The sequence below is a fragment of the Typopeltis vanoorti genome, chromosome 19, assembly GCF_054136105.1.
Source record: "Typopeltis vanoorti isolate ZY-2024b chromosome 19, IOZ_Tvanoo_1.0, whole genome shotgun sequence".
In the NCBI taxonomy this organism is placed as follows: Eukaryota; Metazoa; Arthropoda; class Arachnida; order Uropygi; family Thelyphonidae; genus Typopeltis; species Typopeltis vanoorti.
In genome coordinates this window covers 106443895-106465008 of record NC_143567.1, presented here as the reverse complement: position 1 = coordinate 106465008, position 21114 = coordinate 106443895, and the positions used below count along the sequence as shown (strand labels likewise).

The 21114-nt window shown below is 37.4% G+C and overlaps 1 protein-coding gene across 1 annotated transcript in view; it reads right to left on the bottom strand.

Moving 5' to 3' along the window:
• ppk25 (DEG/ENaC-family ion channel pickpocket 25) overlaps nucleotides 1–21114 on the bottom strand; it is a 100003-nt gene that overhangs the window by 57383 nt on the left and 21506 nt on the right. Inside the window, exon 2 of the mRNA XM_090409395.1 lies at nucleotides 12652–12749. Within this exon, the coding sequence (XP_090265521.1) occupies nucleotides 12652–12722 (71 nt within the window). The 5' untranslated portion in view covers nucleotides 12723–12749. The remainder of the gene's footprint in view (nucleotides 1–12651; nucleotides 12750–21114) is intronic.

The window sequence follows — 21114 nt, the reverse complement described above, 5'->3', positions numbered from 1 at the left end:
TTTGCGTGCTCGCACTTCTACAAAGTCTGAAGGAGTAGAAGGCACTGAATCTGACTGACCTTCTGCGATAACGTCTGTGACACTTTCCGGGAGAAATGTGTCGTACAGTTTCACTTTTCCCGGCCAATTGTTGTTAAGTAGTTCACCTAGTCTTATAAATTCTTTATATGCCTCCTCGAATATTGTCTGTTTTTCCATAAATATCAATGTGAAGTATCTATTAAATAATATATTAATATCTATTAAATAAATAAAATAATAAATAATATATTTTAAAAAAAAAATAAACCACGCTTACCGTGCAGTTGTAGTCTAACCGGCACTGCTACAGGAATCTGTACTGAGCTGGATCTGAAGGACTTCCGTAATGCGTATATAGCGTATAAATACAAAATACATCACACTAAAGGACTATCGTGAGACCGGATCAATCAAAACATACTCGAATCGCCAAGATTTTAGTAATACAGAGCTTATAAGTATTTTACAAGAACAAGTTACCATAAGGTGTTTTAACCTTATTAAATAAAAATCTCAGGAGGAGAGAGGTAACTTGTTCTAGTAAAATACTTATAAGCTCTGTATTACTAAAATCTTGGTATTTCTAGCCTGGCTCCCACTGATGAGACCTCAATAAATGTCGAAACCGGTCTGGGTAGTGGCCCCTTGCTTTTAATACAAAACATCATACATCTCCTCCTGGGGAGGTGCTTTGTATTAAGGGTAAATATTAAGATTAGTGATCAGAGCTTATTCTACTTTTACCATGAGTTGCCTTGGTCTTGCACTAGGAGCGGGGTCAGCTAGACTTGCAACACTTGCAGGCGCAAATTTGACTTGCTTGCCTGTTTGCTTACTTGGGAAATTGAGTAAAACTAGGTTTAAAATAGCTTGCTATCGTTAACATTTATCATACCCAAGGTGAAATACTTCCTACATATATATATATATATATATATATATATATTCATGAGCATTGACTCGGTTACTTTGATACATTTTGAAAGATATTTAATGAATAAAAAACCGAGAATTAATTAAAAACATTAATGATAAGTATGTTAAAGATACCAAGCTACTTTAAACCTGGTTTTATTCCATTTCCCAAGTAAGCAAACCGACAAACATGTCAAGTTTGCGCCTGCAAGTATTGCAAGTCTGGGTGACCCCACACGTAGTGCAAGTCAAGGCAACTCGTGGTAAAGGTAGATAAGCTCTGATCACTATTTTTAATATTTACCCTTAAAGCAAAGCACATATCCTGGAGGAGATCTATGATGCTATGTATTAAAGGCAAGGGGCCACTACCCAGACCGGTTTCGACCTTTACTGAGGTCTCATCAGTCGAAGTCAGGCTAGAAATACGAAGATGTTAGTAATACAGAGCTTATAAGTATTTTACCAGAACAAGTTACCATAAGGTGTTTTGACCTTATTAAATAAAAATCTCAGGATGAGAGATAGATGTAGAAACTATTTTACCTTGGGTATAATAAATGTTAAAGATACCAAATTACCACAAGGTGTTTTGACCTTATTAAATAAAAACCTCAGGATGAGAGATAGATGTAGAAAATATTTTACCTTGGGTATAATGAATGTTAAAGATATCAAGCTATTTTTAGCCTGGTTTTACTCCATTTCCCAAGTAAGCAAACAGACAAGTAAGTCAAATTTGCGCCTGCAAGTATTGCAAGTCTGGGTGACCCCACACGTAGTGCAAGTCAAGGCAACTCGTGGCAACGGTGGTTAATGCAAAGCACATCTCCTGGAGGAGATGTATGGTGCTATGCAATAAAAGCAAGGGGCCACTACCCAGACCGGTTTCGACCTAATAATTTTTTTCGATAAAATCTTTTTTCCATGTTTATGTATGGGAAAGATTAATTCGTACATAAACATTGAAAAAAAGAAACATTATAAGTAATTACAGAACCATCGCCACATTGTCCGTAATCAACCCATTTATGGAATGCATTGTGTATTGCAAATTGTTCACACACATGGGTGGTCTGAAAGGTTCTCGGCCTAGACCATAGATGGCAACACTATCGGCAAGATTTTTTTTCTAAGTTGGTATATCTATCCTAAGCAAACATGTGAAATTGCAAGTCATGCTATCAAGCAGTTTGGTTTACATAGCTGTCTGAAGCATAAGTGTTGTCTGTATTCATTGAAATGGATAAAACTGAGTATCGGGGGGGGGGGGGGTTATAAAATTCTTTGTGAAAGGTTTAACACCGAAAGCAGTTCATTCGAAGTTCATAAAAGTTTATGGCCACTCTTCGCTTTCGGTTTCGATAAATTAAAAAATGGGCTGCCGAGTTTAAACATGGCCGTACCAGCTTTGAAGATCATCCTCGTGAAGGACTCCCAAAAAGTGTAACAACACCAGAAATCATCGATTAAATGCACGATATGGTATTGAATAACAGACAAGTCAAAGTGGTGAAGTTACTGAGACTATAGCCATTTCAAAGTAATGTCCGGATATGTTTTTCGTGAAGATTTGCAAATGATAAAGCTTTTCACAAGCGGGTGCCACGCCTGCTCACAGCAGGTCAAAAATGCACTGCATGAAAATACCTGAACAGTGCTTGGAGGGTTTTAACAACAATGAAACTGATTTTGTTCGTCGGTTTATTACTATAGATGAGGAGTGGATTCACAATTACACACCAGAATCCAAACAGCAGTCATAACAGTGGACAGAAGGCTGTTGTTCAGCGCCAAAGAAGAGAAAGTCGGCTCCATCAGCAGGAAAAGTCATGGCATCGATGTTTAGGGATGCCAAAGGCATTTGTTTATTGATCATCTTAAGAAGGACAAAACAATAACCGGGCAATATTATTCAGATCTTTTAACCAGGTTACAAGAAACAATTCGTGAGAAAAGACCCAGTGTGCAGAATAAAAAAAATCATCTTTCATCAGGACAATGCACCTGCCCCCAAAGTTGTTATTTTGGCAATGGGTAAATTAAGGGATACTAGCTCTGGATTGTTGAGATTTGGCTCCCTCTGAATTCTATCTCTTCCGAACACAAAAACCATTCCTGGCTTGTCAGGAATGGTTTTTGTGTTCTCTTCATTCGAAGAGAATCTCTTGATTCTCTTCGAATCAACAGGTGATTGATTGCAGCTGAAGAGGTGGTAAGTGAGAACCACTATAGCGGCTGGATAATGGTGCTGGAGCATCGCTGGAATAAATGCATTAGACGTAAGGAAGATTATTTTGAAAAATAAAAATAACTTTGAAATTAAAGTATGTTTTTTCCACTGTTAGGCGGAGAACTTTTCATGCCACCCTCGTACGTTGAAAAATTACAAATCATCCCAAAATCACAATATGGCTTTCAAAAAAATAAAGGAACAACAAAAGCGCTGGACTATTTCACAGTCCTAATAAGCGCTCCATTAGATAAACATAGAATAAACATAAACATATACACACCCGACATTAGTCATCTTTCCCTAAAAAGTAAAATCTTCTAATACGCACACAACATGGCCATATTATCCATACACAACAACAGAAATATTGCTTCCACAAATATGCAACACGGCATCAATCACATCGATCAAATGACTAACTGGCACATATAAAACATTGAAATAAGAAAGATAACGATATTTGAAACCCCCCTCCAATTCCTACCTCGGAGAAAACAAATATCTCACTATCCGACATCCAACCTCCTATACACAAAGCGCTGATCCTAAACCATAACCATCACACAGGTCAAAATGACACGTTATCTCGGACTTCACTTTGATGCTAATCAAAGTTGGAATAGCCATACAAACTACCTACACAATAAACTGAGGATAATAGCAAACAAACTATATCGTCTAAATACATTGCTCCTACCCACATACAAATACTAATCTATAAAGCAATACATTAATACATTTTAAGATATGCTATTACATCATGCGCATTCTGCACAGACCACAGACTTAGCAGACTACAATTGTTGCAAAATAAAATGTAAAACTGATATTCTGAGAACAACTCACACTTATACAGGCAGCACGGACAGAACACAAACGTCACTACACACTCATGTTAAAACATTATTTCAGCCCGTCCTATAGAGTAACCAGAACAACAAATCAGATAACAAGACCACAGCCCACAATATACATAACGTATAAGTATAATAATCACTACGGAAAGTCAACCGAAGTGTATTCGTTCGTGACATGATCTGCAAATGACATTCGACGACAGAAACCCAGCGACCATCGGCGAGTTCAAACAGGTGTAATTTAATCATTATAGCGAGACTAAAATTAGAGGGAAATTTCTCTCTCTCTCTCTCTCTCTCACACCCCCCCCCACACCCACACCCACATCCCCCCCACACACACACATATACAAACAAAAAATAATTCGGAATGTCTTGATGCGTCGCTGAACTGGAGGCCTGAACGAATATATTGTGTTTCATTTAGTTTATGTATGGTATTTTGGGTGCGTGTTCAGAGTATGCCCTTAGAGCTCTTTTCAGGCTGAATTGTAAGGTTTAATTATAGATTGTAAGGTGTTTCTGTATTCAAAAGGTAATTTGTTTATCATGTCTGGGATGTAGAAGTTTCACGAGGCCTTGTGTGATTATTGTGTTTATATGTGATATAATTAGTAGTCTGAGGTCTTCTTATAGGGTATGTATTTCTGACTGTCCTGTAGTTGGCATCGAAATAAAGCAAAGCTACATAGTGACATAAATGTTTTGCTGTCAGTATTTTGTGTTCTGAAATTGCAATATATATAAGGTCGTTATTGTCTCTTTTTTCCCAAAATATCAGTTTTATCATTTTGTACTGTAATGACATTAATCTATGTAGTTTAAAGGGTGCACAGAAAGCATACGTTGTTATAGCGTATCTTGGTATATTTTGGCATAGTGCTTTGTATATTAGGCGTGTGGAAACTATGTTTTTAACATGTAGAGTTTGCCAGTTATTGTTCGGAGTTTGTTGTGTTGATGATTTATGTCGCTATTACAGTTCATATCTGCATCGAAGTAAATTCCAAGGTATCGCATTGTTTCAACCTGAGTGACTGTAGTGGTTTTGCTGTTCTGTGTGTTTTTTTATGATGGAAAGTGGATCTTGGATGGTTATATATTTGTTATGAACTGGTCGAGTCAGTGGATTTCTGAATATCATTAATTTTGTCTTTTCTGAGTTTAGGTGTATGGAGTTTTTCGTGAGCCAGTCTATGATCAGATTTATATCATGTTGCATATTTGTTTGGGTTATGCCTTCGTTATTATGGATGGATATTATTGCTGTATCGTCTGCGTATTGGAATATCTTACCTTTGAATGGTAACTGATTAATATCGCTCGTGTAAATGTCGAATAGATTTTGGGAGAGTACTGCACCATGTTGCACTCCACAGGCTACTGGTAGCTCTCTCTACTTCGGTTTGACCCGATGCGTGTGATATGCTTTCTATTTTGAAGGTAATTTAAACCACCTGTTACAGGCCCGTCTATTCTAATATGCCTCAGCTTTTCTAACAAGGTTTGATGTGTGAGTGTATTGAATGCTTTAGTTAGATCAATAAAAACTACCATGGAAAATTTGTTTTTGTCTTAGGCGGTATTAATTACGTCTGTAAAGTCTTCCAAGAGCAATGTTGTTCCCTTATTTTTCTGAAAACATTATTGTGTTTTGGGGACAATATGGAAGTTTTCTGTACATGCTGTGAGTTTCTTTAGTACGATCCGCTGTGTAATTTTAATGATAATTGGTAATGTTGCAATGGGTCTGTAATTGTTGATAAAATTTCTTTTTCCATGTTTGTATATCGACTTGATTAAAGCGGTCATTAGCATTCTTTGCAACTGTAGTATCTTAAATATTTTATTTAAATCATAATAAAAATAATAAATATATAATAAAAAATAAATAATAAATAATAAAATAATAATAATTATAATAATATATTTAGCATTTTATTATTTCTCAGATAAATTACATACATTATGTGAACATAATTATTCATAACAAATACTTTCTCGTACATAACGTTTTTTTAAATAATAATAATAATAACAATAACTGTTTACGACTTATATTATTATAATATTCATAATAATGATTATTACAGATGTTTCTTTGCAATTTTACAATCTATATATACAATAACAATGGATATACTCTCTATATTGCATACGTTTGTTACAGTTATTACATACATTACATACATTTCATTGCATATGACTCATTACATACATTTGTTTACATATGATACTTACATTACATACATTTGCTTACATATAATACAATACATACATTTGCTTACATATAATTCATTACATACATTGGTTTATATGTGATACGTACATTACGTACATTTGATTACATACGATACATCTTGGATAAGAACTAATTTCTCTGCTTTCATCCTCGAAGCTTATATGTAAGCTTATCTGAGGATGACACCAGTTGGTTATTATTTATTGTTTTTTTTGCTGTGTTTGGAACCTATGAAATCTATGATTGAGAAATGTCGACGCGTGCACACGCATGCACGCACGCGCACGCACGCACACACACACACACACACACACACACACACACACACACACACACACACACACACACACACACACACACACACACACACACACACACACACACACACACACACACACACACACACACACACACACACACACACACACACACACACACACACACACACACACACACACACACACACACACACACACACACACACACACACACACAATAACTTGGAATGTATTGATGCGTCTCTGAACTGGAAATCTGAACGAATATATTGTTTCATTAAGTTTGTATGGTAATTTTGGCGCGTGTTTTTTGTTCATAGCATATCCATAGAGCTCTTGTAGTTTGTGAGGTTTCTGTGTTCAAAAGGTAATTTATTTATCTTGTCTGGGATGTAGAAGTTTCACGTGGCCTTTCTAGTGAATATTGTATTTATATGTGATATAATTAGTTGTCTGAGGTCTTGTTATACGGTATGTATTTTTGACTGTCCTGTAGTTGGCATAAATAATGTTTTAGCAAAACTGCATAGTGACATAAATGTTTTGCTGTCACTATTTTGTGGTCTGACATTGCAATGTGTATAAGGTCTTTATTTTCTCTTGGTTCCCAAAATATCAGTTTTATCATTTTGTACTGTAGCGACATTAATCTATTTAATTTGTAGGGTGCACAGAAAGCATATGTTGTTATAGAGTATCTTAGTATATTTTGGCATAATGCTTTGTATATTAGTGTTTTTAGGCGTATGGGAACTATGGCTTTTTAACCTGCAGAGTTTGCCACTTATTGTTCAGAGTTTGTTGTGTAGATAGTTTATGTGGCTATTCCAGTTCATATCAGCATCGAAGTAAATTCCAAGGTATCGTATTGTATCAATCTGAGTGATTGTAGAAGTTTTCTGTGTGTTTTTGTAGGTTGGAAAGTGGATGTTGGTTGGTTATATATTTGTTATCAACTGGTCGAATCAGTGGATTTCTGAATATCATTAATTGTGTCCTTTCTGAGTTTAGGTGTATGGAGTTTTTCGTGAGCCAGTCTATGAACAGGTTTATGTCATGTTGCATATTTGTTTGGGCTATGCTTGCGTTATTATGGATGGATATTATTGCTGTATCGTCTCCGTATTGGTAATAATAATAATAATAATAATAATAATAATAATAATAATAATAATAATAATAATAATAATAATAATAATGTACGAATTGTAATGTAATAAACATTAAAATGATTAAAAATATTTTGAAATAATGAATTTTCTTTGAATTGCAATATGTACTATTAATTATCTTATATAACTGTGAATTATATATTCTAAATTATCATTGTAATGATCATTAATAATAGAAATACATGGATGATTATACCAATTGTCCGTTATGCAAATTTTAAGGATATTATTCAAACTTTTTTCTCAACTACAAGCAGTAAAATTGTAGAATTGTTGACTAAATTGTTGGTATAATATCATACAATTTTGTCTAACTTTTTCGGTATAATGTCAGTATAAATGCTGTCTAAATTGTACAGATTATATACATGTAATTGTATGTATATAGCGCTGTTGCCTAAATATTAAAAATATACAATTTCGCTGATAGGTAAAAAAAATGTGAAAGTAAAGTGATACAAAATTATTGTTCCGAATTGTACACATGGTTATCACAGAACTCTAAAGTTATACAATTTTAATGCTTCATTGTTCTTAAGATTGCAATGAAGATCTGTAACTTATGCGAACGACCCAGAGGAAGAAAAATATATATAGACTGATAAAAGTGTCTTAAAAGACAAAATTATAAGGTCTGATAATATTGAAGTCTTGTCAGGTTGAAGATTAATTTGGAGGAAAATTGTTGATCGGAATTTAGTAAGGGTGTAAATTTTTCACGTAGTAATATTATAATTGTCCTGTACATCCTCTTAGGATACATATCAGGAATTCGATGATGATATTGCTAACGATCATAAATCATAAGGAACTATTTTTTAATTAATTAAAACTAATTCCATTATTTTTTTTCATCTGTTCTTTAACAAAATAATGTTTTTTTTATACTTTGTCAGATCTCAATCAAAATTAAGTTTTTCGTTGCTGTGCCAGTACGTCTCAAATAGTAACACTTTTCACAAATCGTAAAAGTTTTATGAAATTATATTTCATAATACTTCCTTGTATCAAAAAGATGCTACAAAAATGTGGCCTATTTTACATCCTGAGAATCGATTTGACCATTTTAATAGCACAATTAGGAAAGAATTTTTTAACAGTAGGTGTGTGATCGTTCATAAACCTAATTAGAAATATGTAGGGCATAGTTACTAAGCCAGCATTTTTCGTTCGTTGCTTTTCTTATGTTTTTACGATAACTGGATGTTTAAATTTATGAATCAGTGCTAGACTACCTCTCTGTTGTTGCATTCTGCGAAAGTGTTGTGCATTTCTTAAAGAAGAGAATAGACCAGAGAGAAAGGTAACTCCAACAAACTACTCTAATATCAGAAAAAATTAGATTTCACAAAAATAATCGTTATCAAGGTGCTACTGTTTATAAAAGCTATTACATGTGAGGTACGCCTTACATCGACTAACTGACCGAAGCTATGGAGCAAATTATGGCTAGCAGTGCTCTTCCACTGGCGAGAACAGGGCTTCAATTCTAAGAATGTAAGCGTTAAAAGTTGTGCCTATGAGCTTGTGTATGCAATCAATTCTGCAATACTCATAATGAAGAATTACAACACCAATATAGAAATTAAGACAGAAAGAAGATTCAAATTTTTAATTAGCTAGAGATTCACGAAGTGAGTTAAATGTGTGCGTAAGTCAAAGTCCTTAACTTGTATGCGTAAAAGAGTGGACTGAAAAGTTCTCGGCCTAACAATTATTAAAATCGAATTTAGAATTTCAAAATTATTTTTATTTTTCAACGTAATCTCCATTAATAATAAGATATTTATTCAAGCGATACTCCAGCGCCAATATCCAGTCCCTTTCGTGGTTCTCAGTAAAATCTGCAAAATACCCCTCTGTAGGTTCAATCACCTCTTCGAAGAAAAACGCTGACCAGCGAGGAAGAGTTTTAGTTTTGGGAAGAGATAGAAGTCAGAGGTTATAACTGTTGTTAACACAATGTTTAGACCAGGAATCATCTCCTTTGTAGTAAGATCTTCTCTATGAATCATTCAATGTGTCCAAATACATTGTGGGGAATTTTCCCCTCACAAACTCTTGTAAACGTTTACACCTTCCAGACATAACACGAGCACCATCAGTAAAACTTCCAAAACAACTTTTACTGTATGTTTGCCTTTAATACAAAATTGTGCAATGTTTTGAACAATTCAGGTGCTGTGGCCCTTCTTTCTATCGGTTTACTAAATAATAACTTTTCAACTTTGGATGATCCATCGCAAATTCGAGCGTAAGCAATTGAATGAAAATCCCTGTTGCTATCTGTTGCCTCTTCGATCTGAATTGAGAATAAAAGTTCACAAAGCTTCGACAAACGTTGTTGCTGCATATCTTCAGATATATCATCAATTCGCCGAGCAACGGCAACATTCAATAGAAGTATGCACTGCAGTTGTTTAGTAAAATTTTCTCCAAGCGTAGTTGCCACAATATCAATCGCAACTGGCTGAATGTGGTCTTTTCTGATCATGAGGGGCATTTTGCATGTAGCTGTTTTATATGCAACTTTTTAAGAAGCTACGGAAGCTTTTTCATTTACGCTCCTGCATTTTAATGCTAGACTTTTTCTTTTCAAACCATTTCAGTTTGGCATCAAAGACTACTCCAGATTTGTTAACATACTCCTTATGAAGTGTTTCCAAATGTCTTTTAAGTTTATTCGGCTTCATGATATCAGTCACCAAAATTTTCGGATAAATAATAAACAGTGATCTTTCGTCATTTACTTCCGTCATTGTAAAACCGAAATCTAAATATTCTGCTGCAGGCGTTCTTGATTTTACTTTCGTCGTCGTCCGGTAACATCCTCTAGCAAGAGGGTTGCAGCAGATGAGCGACTCTACTCCATTTCTCTCTGTCTGTCGTTTCCGCCATTCTTAAACCAGTCCATTCTACGATGTCATTGAACCACTTTCTAGTTGGTCTTACACGTCTGCTCTTCCCCTGAACTTTCCCTTGTAATATAGTTCTTGTCAGGTGTCCCGAAGAACCTCTCAGAAGTGTCCTGCAAATCTGATCTTTCTTCGCATAATATTCTTGAGCAGTGTTCTTTCCATCCCAAATGATCTTAAAATGTCCTGATATGATATTCTCTCTGTATAGCTAATCTTTTCCATCTTTCCATAATAACACATTTCCAATGTATTAAGTCTTTCCATATCTTTCTTTCTGAGTGTTCAATGACTCACTTTCATAAATTGCAATACTCCCTACTGTTGCTTTAACTATTTCAACTCTAACACTTATTTTAATATTCTTGTTTATTAAAATTCTCCTCATTTCCGTAAATACCGATTTAGTTTTGCCTATTTTATTTCTAATGTCAAACTCTGAACTTCCTTTCTCTGAGATCCAGCTATCTAAATACTGAAATCTTTCCACTTCTTCGAAAATCTTTCCTCTACATTTTATCTTTACATTATCTCATATTTGTATGCCCATTATCATTATATAGGTGTTCTCTGTGTTAATCCTTAGTCCGTATTCTTTACAAGAGAGTTTTCAATTCTTTGAACAATTTGTTGTAATCCATTTTCACTTTCTGACATCACCACTACATCATCCGATTATCTTAAGTTATTGATGATTTTTCCATTCATTTTTATTCCTTCTTCTACATTCTGAAGTGACTCTCTAAGCATTTGTTCGCTATAAAGGTTAAACAATAATGGTGATAACTTGCATCCTTGTCTAATTCCCCTCTCCACCGAGAATTCTTCTGTTCCTCTCCATTTACACATACAGACGCTGCTTGTGACCAATATAATCTGTTTGTGACCAATATAATCCAAGTCATAAGAGTCAATATCAATATTTTCTAGAATGTCAAAAAGCCATTTATGTTTCACTGTATGAATGCCTTTTCAAAATCTAGAAATAACAAAAAATAACTTTCCACCATGGTTTATTGTTTTCTCCCCAATAATTCTTATGCAAGTTATAGCATCTCTAGTTCCTCTGTTGGTTCAGAATTCAAACTGTTCCTCATTCATTTCGTTTTCTATTTTATTCCTAATTCTCTCTAAACTTATTGCGCAGAATATTTGCTGTGTGATTTTACTTTCGGAGTGATATTCTGTGAACCAGAATTTGTTGACGTTGACTCTCCACAGTTGGCAGATTCCCGCTTAAGTGTAATTAAAAATTTTATTCATTTTTCTAAACTAGAAAAGATTGTTTTTATACCTTGTATCACGTTCGTAGGTGTTTTTATACAGCAGTATATTATAGCCCGAATAGGAGTAAAATAACGCCGACCATCGAATTCTCACTCTTGGTCAGTATTGCAGTGTTACTGCGGTCTTGCCATTTCAAGCATTAGTTTTACTAGCAGAAACATTTCCAGAACTTTCGCGACTTACCGTGATGAAATCGCAAATGTTTCCGAAAAGCCGATTCGATTGAACGGTCTGTGCAGTGATGCAATTCTCGAAAGATTTGATGACGTATTGAAATTTTATGAATATTTAAAAAGTTTAATTAATTCCTAGTGTTTCTTTTTTGTTTTGCAAATTTCTATGGGGTTTATTCAGCGTCTGAACACAAGAATTGCTAGGTAGAAGGTGGTGGACGCCACAAAAACGATTATTAAGAAGGTTGAGAAACACTGGTCTACTTATTATCGAAGTTTCAAATGTTTGACTTTGGAAGAATAATCGATTTTAATATTTTCGATAGTCGAGTCATAAACTACGAAAAAGATAAAATCATTCAGGAAAAGAAAGGAGATAAAAAAAACTCCCCAATTTATTCTCATCTTATAGACTATTAACTGTTGAAATGTAGCTCAGCACATTTTGGAGAAAATAAACTGAGCGATAAAATCTGCATTTTGTTGAAATCAAAATGAATAATGAGAGATATTGTCTTTAATGATCAACTTGTTGAGCAACGCATTGATACTTACGCAGTTTCGAAATCCGGTGCGATTGTCATCATTCTCATTGTAAACGTCATGTGAGGAAAATAGCGTGACATCGGAACGAATAATGCGTCATTCTTCACCTGATATACAAGGATAGAACTTCGTCATTTTCTTAAGCAAATCTGCTTTTGTTAATAAAAATCGGACACACACACACAAACACATATATATATATATATATTCCTAATTCCCTCCATATATATATATATATATGGAGTAAAAAAAAAAAAAGAAGTTTGGTGAATTTACAGTTTGGCTGCAAATGGAAGAATTGGAATTACAGTGCTCTCTAAGCATGTTTATTATTATTTTTTATTATTTGTTTTAGATTCACATAATTGATACAGAGTCAAAACAAGATACCATATAAACAAAAATTTGACTCGGTATGCAGAAAATTTGGATTCTATCCAAGAATCTAAGAATAGTCCGTTAGGTAGCGTCGAAAGATATGGACTGTTCCAAATAATGCTGTTTTTTGTAGGTTATATGGGGTCATATTTATAGCAATTAAACATCACTTCATTGATGTTTAATTGCTATAAATAGTTAGATAGTTTCTTTGAAGCTGCACCAAATGCACAGATAACTATTGAGTTGATTTTTGGTGTGTTTAAGCCACAGTTGGCCAACTTCGATTGCCAGATCTCGATATTTAGTAATGTTTTCCAGTTCTTTGTTGTTAATGTTGTTATCACTGGGTAATGCGATATTAATAAACCAAACTTGTCGATGTTCGATAATTGTGATGTCAGGTTTATTGTGTTCCAAATGCCGATCAGTTTGTATTCTAAAGTTCCAGAGATTTTTTGATGTTTCGTTTTCCAGTACTGTCTCTGCATTTTCTATGTTCAGGATTGTCTGAGGCTACTTCGTAGAGAAAATTAAACAAGAATCGTGACGAGTGGAAGTGTCCCCATTGCAGAGACAACAAAGGAATGTCGCCTTCGACCGCAGGCGGAAAACAGCACATGCAGAAAACAACCGCAGGCAGTAAACAGCTATCAACAACAGAGGGAATTAAAAACAAAGAAAACAACAACGGAAACCCAGGTGAGCCAACTTTAAATGCATAACTTGAAAATAGATTACAAACCTTAAGAGACCGTTTAATCGATTTTGTTGGAGAACTATTTAAAAAACATACCGTACAAATTACAGAAGAATTCAACCAATATGAGGAATTTATTAAATTTAAAAATAACTCGGTAGAAGGTGTATTACAGACCATTAGAGAAATTAAAAACTGCGTTAAAGAGCTAACGGAAAGACAGCATAATTTAATTAAAGAGACAACGGAACTACGGCAAGAACTAAACTCTTTAAAGCAACGGTACGAACTCTCAAACCAACAGCAGCACAAAAATGATCTCCTCATAAATGGTCTCCGAGAAATAACTACGGAACATCTACGAGACATCGTAATACAACTAAGCCAAAAAATTGGCTCTCCCATTGAATCAAGAGATATCCAGTCAGTGCATCGGTTACCACAAAAAAGGAAAAGAGAAAATAATACCCGTCCTTCTCCCGTCGTAGTGCGACTTACCAACAGCCCAACAAAAACTACACTCATAGAAACTAGCAGGATTAAAAAAAACAGTAGTCAAGGATCTGAAAGGAGACCACGACAGTACCTCAATATACTTGTCCGAATACCTAACGCCATATTATCAGAAAATATTCTACTAAGCAAGGAAAGTAAAAACAGAAAACAATTACCAGTTTCTATGGATATGAGACAGCAAAATATTCCTTACAAAGACACAAGACGAAAAACCAATCGAAATAGAATCCGTAGACGACCTCAACAGGCTGCCACATTGAAAGGAATATTGACAACTCGTAAAGAACGAACAGCACGCCAACCAACATGAATGCAGACCATCAAGCAGACGAAATCACCCCGGAACATGATAATTGCCACATTCTGAAATCAAAACAGAATGGAAACAAGTGACAACCCCAAAAAAGGACTATCTATTGTCCGCATCAACATCAGAAACATTCAAAAATACTGGCTGACCCTGCAAGCTTATCTTATGACTGAGGTATCTACGACAAACGAAGAGGCATCCTCATACCAAATGCCACACTTCCAACAACACAAACACTTCAGACAAACAAAACGAGGCGGTGGTATAATAATATTTACCAAACATAAACTAGAAGTAACAGAAATAAACTATAAATTAGAATACACAGAAAACATATTCATCGAAATTAAAAACATCAAACAAGAAAATTCCCTGATATTAAACGCAATATACAGACCACCCAACTTAAGCACCACAAAATTCGTAGAAGAACTAAACAGATGGCTTTCAGTTACGGAAGTCGGCACCTCAGAATACTTGATAATAATGGGGGACATTAATATAAACATTAGGAACATAAATAACAACACAGAACCTTGACCTATTATCGGCATATAACATAACCCCATCCATACAGTCGTATACACGAGAAGAGATAGTCGGAAATACAACCACCTCTTCCTGCATTGATCATATAAATATAAGGGCACCTCCAAACAGCCACACAGCAGCCGTCATCACATGCAAACTGGCAGATTATTATTTCACAGCTTTACAGTTATACACTGAACCAGAACCCATAAAAATCACTGAGACTACAAACCAGTATTATAGCATTCTAAACGAAACAATAATAAACGATTAACCCAGAAAAACAGACCATGCAGATGGCATCTTTAGACTCTGCTAAGCTGCATATATAATAATCTTCAACTAACATTTAATGAAATATATAACAAAGCATTAACAAAAATAAAAATACGCCCCCAAACGAAACAGAATCCATGGATAACAGACAACATACTAACAGTCTTATCTTTGTATGTCTGTTAGAATGTATGTCTGTTAGTATGTTTCCCTATGGAAACAACTAATGAAGTTGTTTCCATAGGGAAATCGCTTTAAGAGCTGAATACAAAAGCAACCGGAATATCCTAACAACACAGATTAGAACGGCAAAAAGAAACTATTACAGCAAATAATTAACAACAGCTCAGAATGATATAAAGGAAACATAAAGGAAAATATACACAGAACCACTGCCTCAGAAACAATAAAACACAGCTTTGCCTGCGACTTCAAATCCCTCCAACAGTTGAAAAACAACTTTAATCAGCACTCCTTGAACACTGTCCAAAAACTAAAAGAAACAACCTTTCCTCACACAAACGAACATTCTCCACTAGGTCCATGAGCAACCCAGTCGATGTGGTTCCCCACAGTAACAAAAGAAGAACTATCGCTGGCAATTTAACAAATCAACCCTATCAAAGGATACACGGAATCAGACCAAAAGACACCAAGAAACACTCAACCAACCTACTTCCAATTATACAAAAACTGTTAAATAAAATCTTCGAAACGGGACACCAACCTGAAACACTGAAGACCGCATTAATTACCCATACACAAACAGCGAAAAAGAAACATTATAAGTAATTACGGACCCATCGCCACGCTGTCTGTAATCAACGAAATCATGGAGCGCATCGTGCATCAGCACGATGAATAATTTCAAATCATACCCAAAACACAATATGGCTTTCAAAAAAATAAAGGAACAGCAACACTCCTGGAAGATTTCACAGATCTAATAAACGCTGCTTTGGATAAAAACAGAATAACATTAGTGGTATTCATTGACCTAACAAAAGCATTTGACACACTAACACACAAAACCTTTTTAACGAAACTAACCCATATTGGAATTGGAGGTAGTCTACTCCAATGGTTTAAAGCATACACGAAAAACAGAAAGCACACCACACGTATAGGATCAGCATACAGCAAAAAAGTACATATAACCTGTGGAGTACAGCAAGGAGCTGTCCTATCTCCCATTCTATTTAACTTATACACAAACGACATAACCCACCTTTCCCTAAAAAGTAAAATCTTCCAGTACGCAGACGACACGGCCATAGTATCCATTCACAACAATGCAAATATCGCTTACACAAATATACAACATGACTTCAATCAAATCACTAACTGGTTAATCGAAAACGGCATATATATAAACCCTGGAAAAACAAAGGTAATTGTATTCAAAAACCCCCAAACCCTGCCCACAGAAACTAAATATCTCACTATCTAACATTCATCCCCCAATACACAAAGCACAAAACCTAAAATCACAACCATCACACAGGTGAAAATAAAACGCTAACTCAGACTTCACTTCGATGCTGATCAAAGTTGGAATAGCCAAACAAACTAACTACATACCAAGCTTAGGATAATAGCAAGCAAACTATACAGATTAAAAGACATTGCCCCAACGCACATAAAAATACTAACCTATAAAGCATTATGTGAAAACATTTTAAGATATGCAATCACATCCTACGCATTCTGCGCAGACTACAGACTTAACAGGCTACAATGGTTGCGAGATAAAATGGTAAAACTGATATTCTGGGAACAACCCACGGACAAAACACAGAATATTTAAGGTGAAACACTCATGCCACTACAAAGTCATGTTAAAACGTTACTACAGTCCAACAAATAGAGTAACCAGAACAACATATCAAATAACAAGACCACAGTCAACAAACTACATAACACGTAAGTACAACAATCAATACGGCAAAGCCACGTACCTGACATGATAAACAAACTGCCGTTCGACAACAGAAACCTAGGAAACATACAGAGAGCTTAAACAGGCGCTGTATAAATATTATAGCGAGAATGAAAATTAGAGCATACTGTTTCTCTCCCCCCACACGCACTCACGCACTCATTCACGCACGCACGCACACACACACACACACACACACACACACACACACACACACACACACACACACTGGGGGGGGGGTGGGGGGGGGGGGGGGTGGGGGGGGGGGGGGGTGGGGGGGGGGGGGGGTGGGGGGGGGGGGGGGTGGGGGGGGGGGGGGGTGGGGGGGGGGGGGGGTGGGGGGGGGGGGGGGTGGGGGGGGGGGGGGGTGGGGGGGGGGGGGGGTGGGGGGGGGGGGGGGTGGGGGGGGGGGGGGGTGGGGGGGGGGGGGGGTGGGGGGGGGGGGGGGTGGGGGGGGGGGGGGGTGGGGGGGGGGGGGGGTGGGGGGGGGGGGGGGTGGGGGGGGGGGGGGGTGGGGGGGGGGGGGGGTGGGGGGGGGGGGGGGTGGGGGGGGGGGGGGGTGGGGGGGGGGGGGGGTGGGGGGGGGGGGGGGTGGGGGGGGGGGGGGGTGGGGGGGGGGGGGGGTGGGGGGGGGGGGGGGTGGGGGGGGGGGGGGGTGGGGGGGGGGGGGGGTGGGGGGGGGGGGGGGTGGGGGGGGGGGGGGGTGGGGGGGGGGGGGGGTGGGGGGGGGTCTTATGTTATCATGTTAAAATAACTCTTAATGGCTTCATTTTTTTTTTAAAAATGTAATTAGCCTTATAAGTGACTTCGATGTAACATACCTCAACAAGAGTATGAGCATGTAACCTCTCTGTCTGACTGCAGAGAACCAAAAACCGGTTAATCCTGTATATACGATTGTTATGTTTACAATTAAAAAAAAATATATATATCTATCTATCTATCTATCTGTTACACGTGCGTTCATACCGCTCCTGCCTTCCCCCACCTTTTATATGTTTATCCGAAAGGAAGGACTTATTTTTTTATATAGGTATATTTATATATTATATATTATATTAGGTCGCTAGGTGTCGCACGGATTAGATCGTCGGCTTGTCGAGAGCTCCTGAAAAGATCAGTATTATTTTGTGTTAACATTAGATATTTTACCAGAATTTTAAGTAGTATTGTTTGCTTTTTGTTTCTTGGTGTGTCTGTGCAATTTTTGCGTGTTTTCTGTTATTTTAACCATTATTTTTAAGAAAAGATAGCGTACACATGGCACAGATAAAGAAAAAAATGGCGGCCAGGTCGCCATGCTTGCTTAAGAGTTTTGATGTAAAAGAATTTATGCAGTGTGCTGTCTGTGAGATGTATGCCTTGCGAAGAGCGGTAGGAGTCTGGTTAGAAAGTGATAGTGGAGTTAATATGTGTAGAAAGTGTAAAGAGAATGAGGACTTCAAGCGTGTTTCGTGTATCGAGACTGATATCGTTAACGGTAGTCAGAATGCAGAAAATGGCGGTGTACTAGAGAATTGCGTGGTAGTGCCAGATATGTGTGAGAGCGTCGCTGAAAGTGTAAATGAAGGTAGAAACACCAAAGGAATGGATGATTTGATCGATAACGAAAATGGTGAGATAAGTGCGAGTAGCGAAATTGCCCGTTTAAATGGCGCGATACACAGAGCCAAACGACAACTGGAGCGTATGCAAAAATGTGTGTTGAACGTACCGACAAAAAACCGGCGGAAGTCTGTGACGGCAAATAATAGAATGTACGTAAACGTCAATAAAATGAAGGAGCGAGTGCTGTATGGAGATTCGCTATTAAGAGGCGTAATAATTGAGAGTTTAACGAAGTCGTACCAGCCGGGTGCGAACATAAAGGACGTCAGCGAATCTATTCGACTGCAAAAACAGAGGGTGAAAGAGATGATAATAGTGGCAGGAACGAATGATTTGAAAGAGGACAAAATGGAAATGATAGAGGATGTGAGGGAGTTGTTTGAGGTAGCAAAAGAGAAGAGTGAGAGAGTTAGGATGGTGAGTATCTTACCGCGGTATGACAGCGAAGTGTTTAGAAGGAGGGCCATAATTGCCAATGACTTTATGCGTGGGTTATGCATGGAGAGTGGTGTGGAATTTGTGGATGTGTGGAATGAGTTCGATGGGCGAAAGGACTTATATAAGATGGATGGGTTACATTTGAATGGAGTTGGTGTACGGAGACTTGAAAGAGTGTTGATGAATGATGTGGAAGTGGATGTACAGACTCAGGGAAACTAGATTTATTAAGAGGGGGGGGAGTAGATATGCAGACTTTAGGGGGGGCAGTTAAGTGTATGAATGAGTATATTATGCCTGGGCGAGTACGACGGACAACAAATCAGAATGGGATAATTAGTATAAGGAATCAAAGTAGGGATGGGACAAATGGGCTTCTGCGATTCATGTACACTAATGCCAGGAGTATTAGGAACAAGAAGGAAGAGTTTTTGGCCATGGTTGGCACTTCCAGGCCACAGGTTGTCGGTATTAGTGAAACATGGCTGACAGAAGATGATAAAGCTAGTGGGATTGAATGCGATGGGTATAGCGTGTTCAGGAGTGACAGGGTGAATAAAAAGGGAGGAGGAGTGTTATTGATGATAGCTGATGAGCTTCAGCCAAGGAGTATAGAAGTTGAACTGCAGGATGGGGAAAAAAGCACATTTGAGGCTGTTTGGTGTGAGATACAATCTAGCAGAACAAAATATACAATTGGGTGCTGCTATAGACCGGGTGATGGAGTGGATGGTGGGAATAGTATGCATAAGCAAATAGAAGAAATGAATGGAAGGAGGGTAATTATTATGGGTGATTTCAATTATGGTAATATTGACTGGAAAGAGGAGAGGGCACATGGGAGGAAGGAATTGGATTTTATGCAGTTATTAAGGGACAACTATCTACGGCAACATGTATTGGAAAATACCAAGGGGCAGAGAGTGCTGGACCTAGTAATTGCAACTGAGAATGTGGCTGTAACGAACATGACCTTGTTGCCACCAATTGGTGAGAGTGACCATAAGGTCATGACTTGGGAGGTGGCTAAAGGAGTCGAATTTACAATTAAGACAGGGTATATGTGGAATTACCGGGCTGGTAAGTATGACAAGCTTAGGTGTGTGCTTGGCTCAATGCCATGGCATGTAAAACTGCAAGGGCTGGATGTTGATGGTGCATGGGAGGTGGTCAAGAACTGTTTGCAGGAGGCAATGGTTGACTGTATACGAAGAGTCCGAATAATAAATCAGGTAGGGGTTAAATGGATGAATAACACTATTAAGCTTGAGCTGCAAAAAAAGAAACAATTGTGGAGGGAATTTAAGGAGAAGGGTGACCATCAGGTGCATGAACAGTATAAAGCTCAGGCCAGGATGGTAACAAGGGTGGTAAGAAAAGCAAAAGCAGATTACGAAAGGAAATTGGCCATGCAGGCTAAAGAGAATCCCAAACAGTTTTTTCAATATGTTGCAAGTAAAAGGAAAAACGCTCATGGTAGAATGATCTTAAAAAATGCTGAGGGTAGGGAGGTAACTGAATCAGTCGATGTTGTGGAATTACTGAGCGAGCACTTTGCAAGAGTATATCATCCAGGTGGTGGCTTTGCGGAAATGGAGGAACCAACAGCTTATACTGGAATTGTGATGAATGAGGTAGAGGTAACTAGTCTATTACAGAACCTCAATGTCAATACATCTGTGGGATTGGATGGTATACCAGCTCGTGTCGTACGTGAAGCGGCCAAAGAATTGTCAGTGCCCTTGACCATTATGTTTAATTTGAGCCTCAGGACTG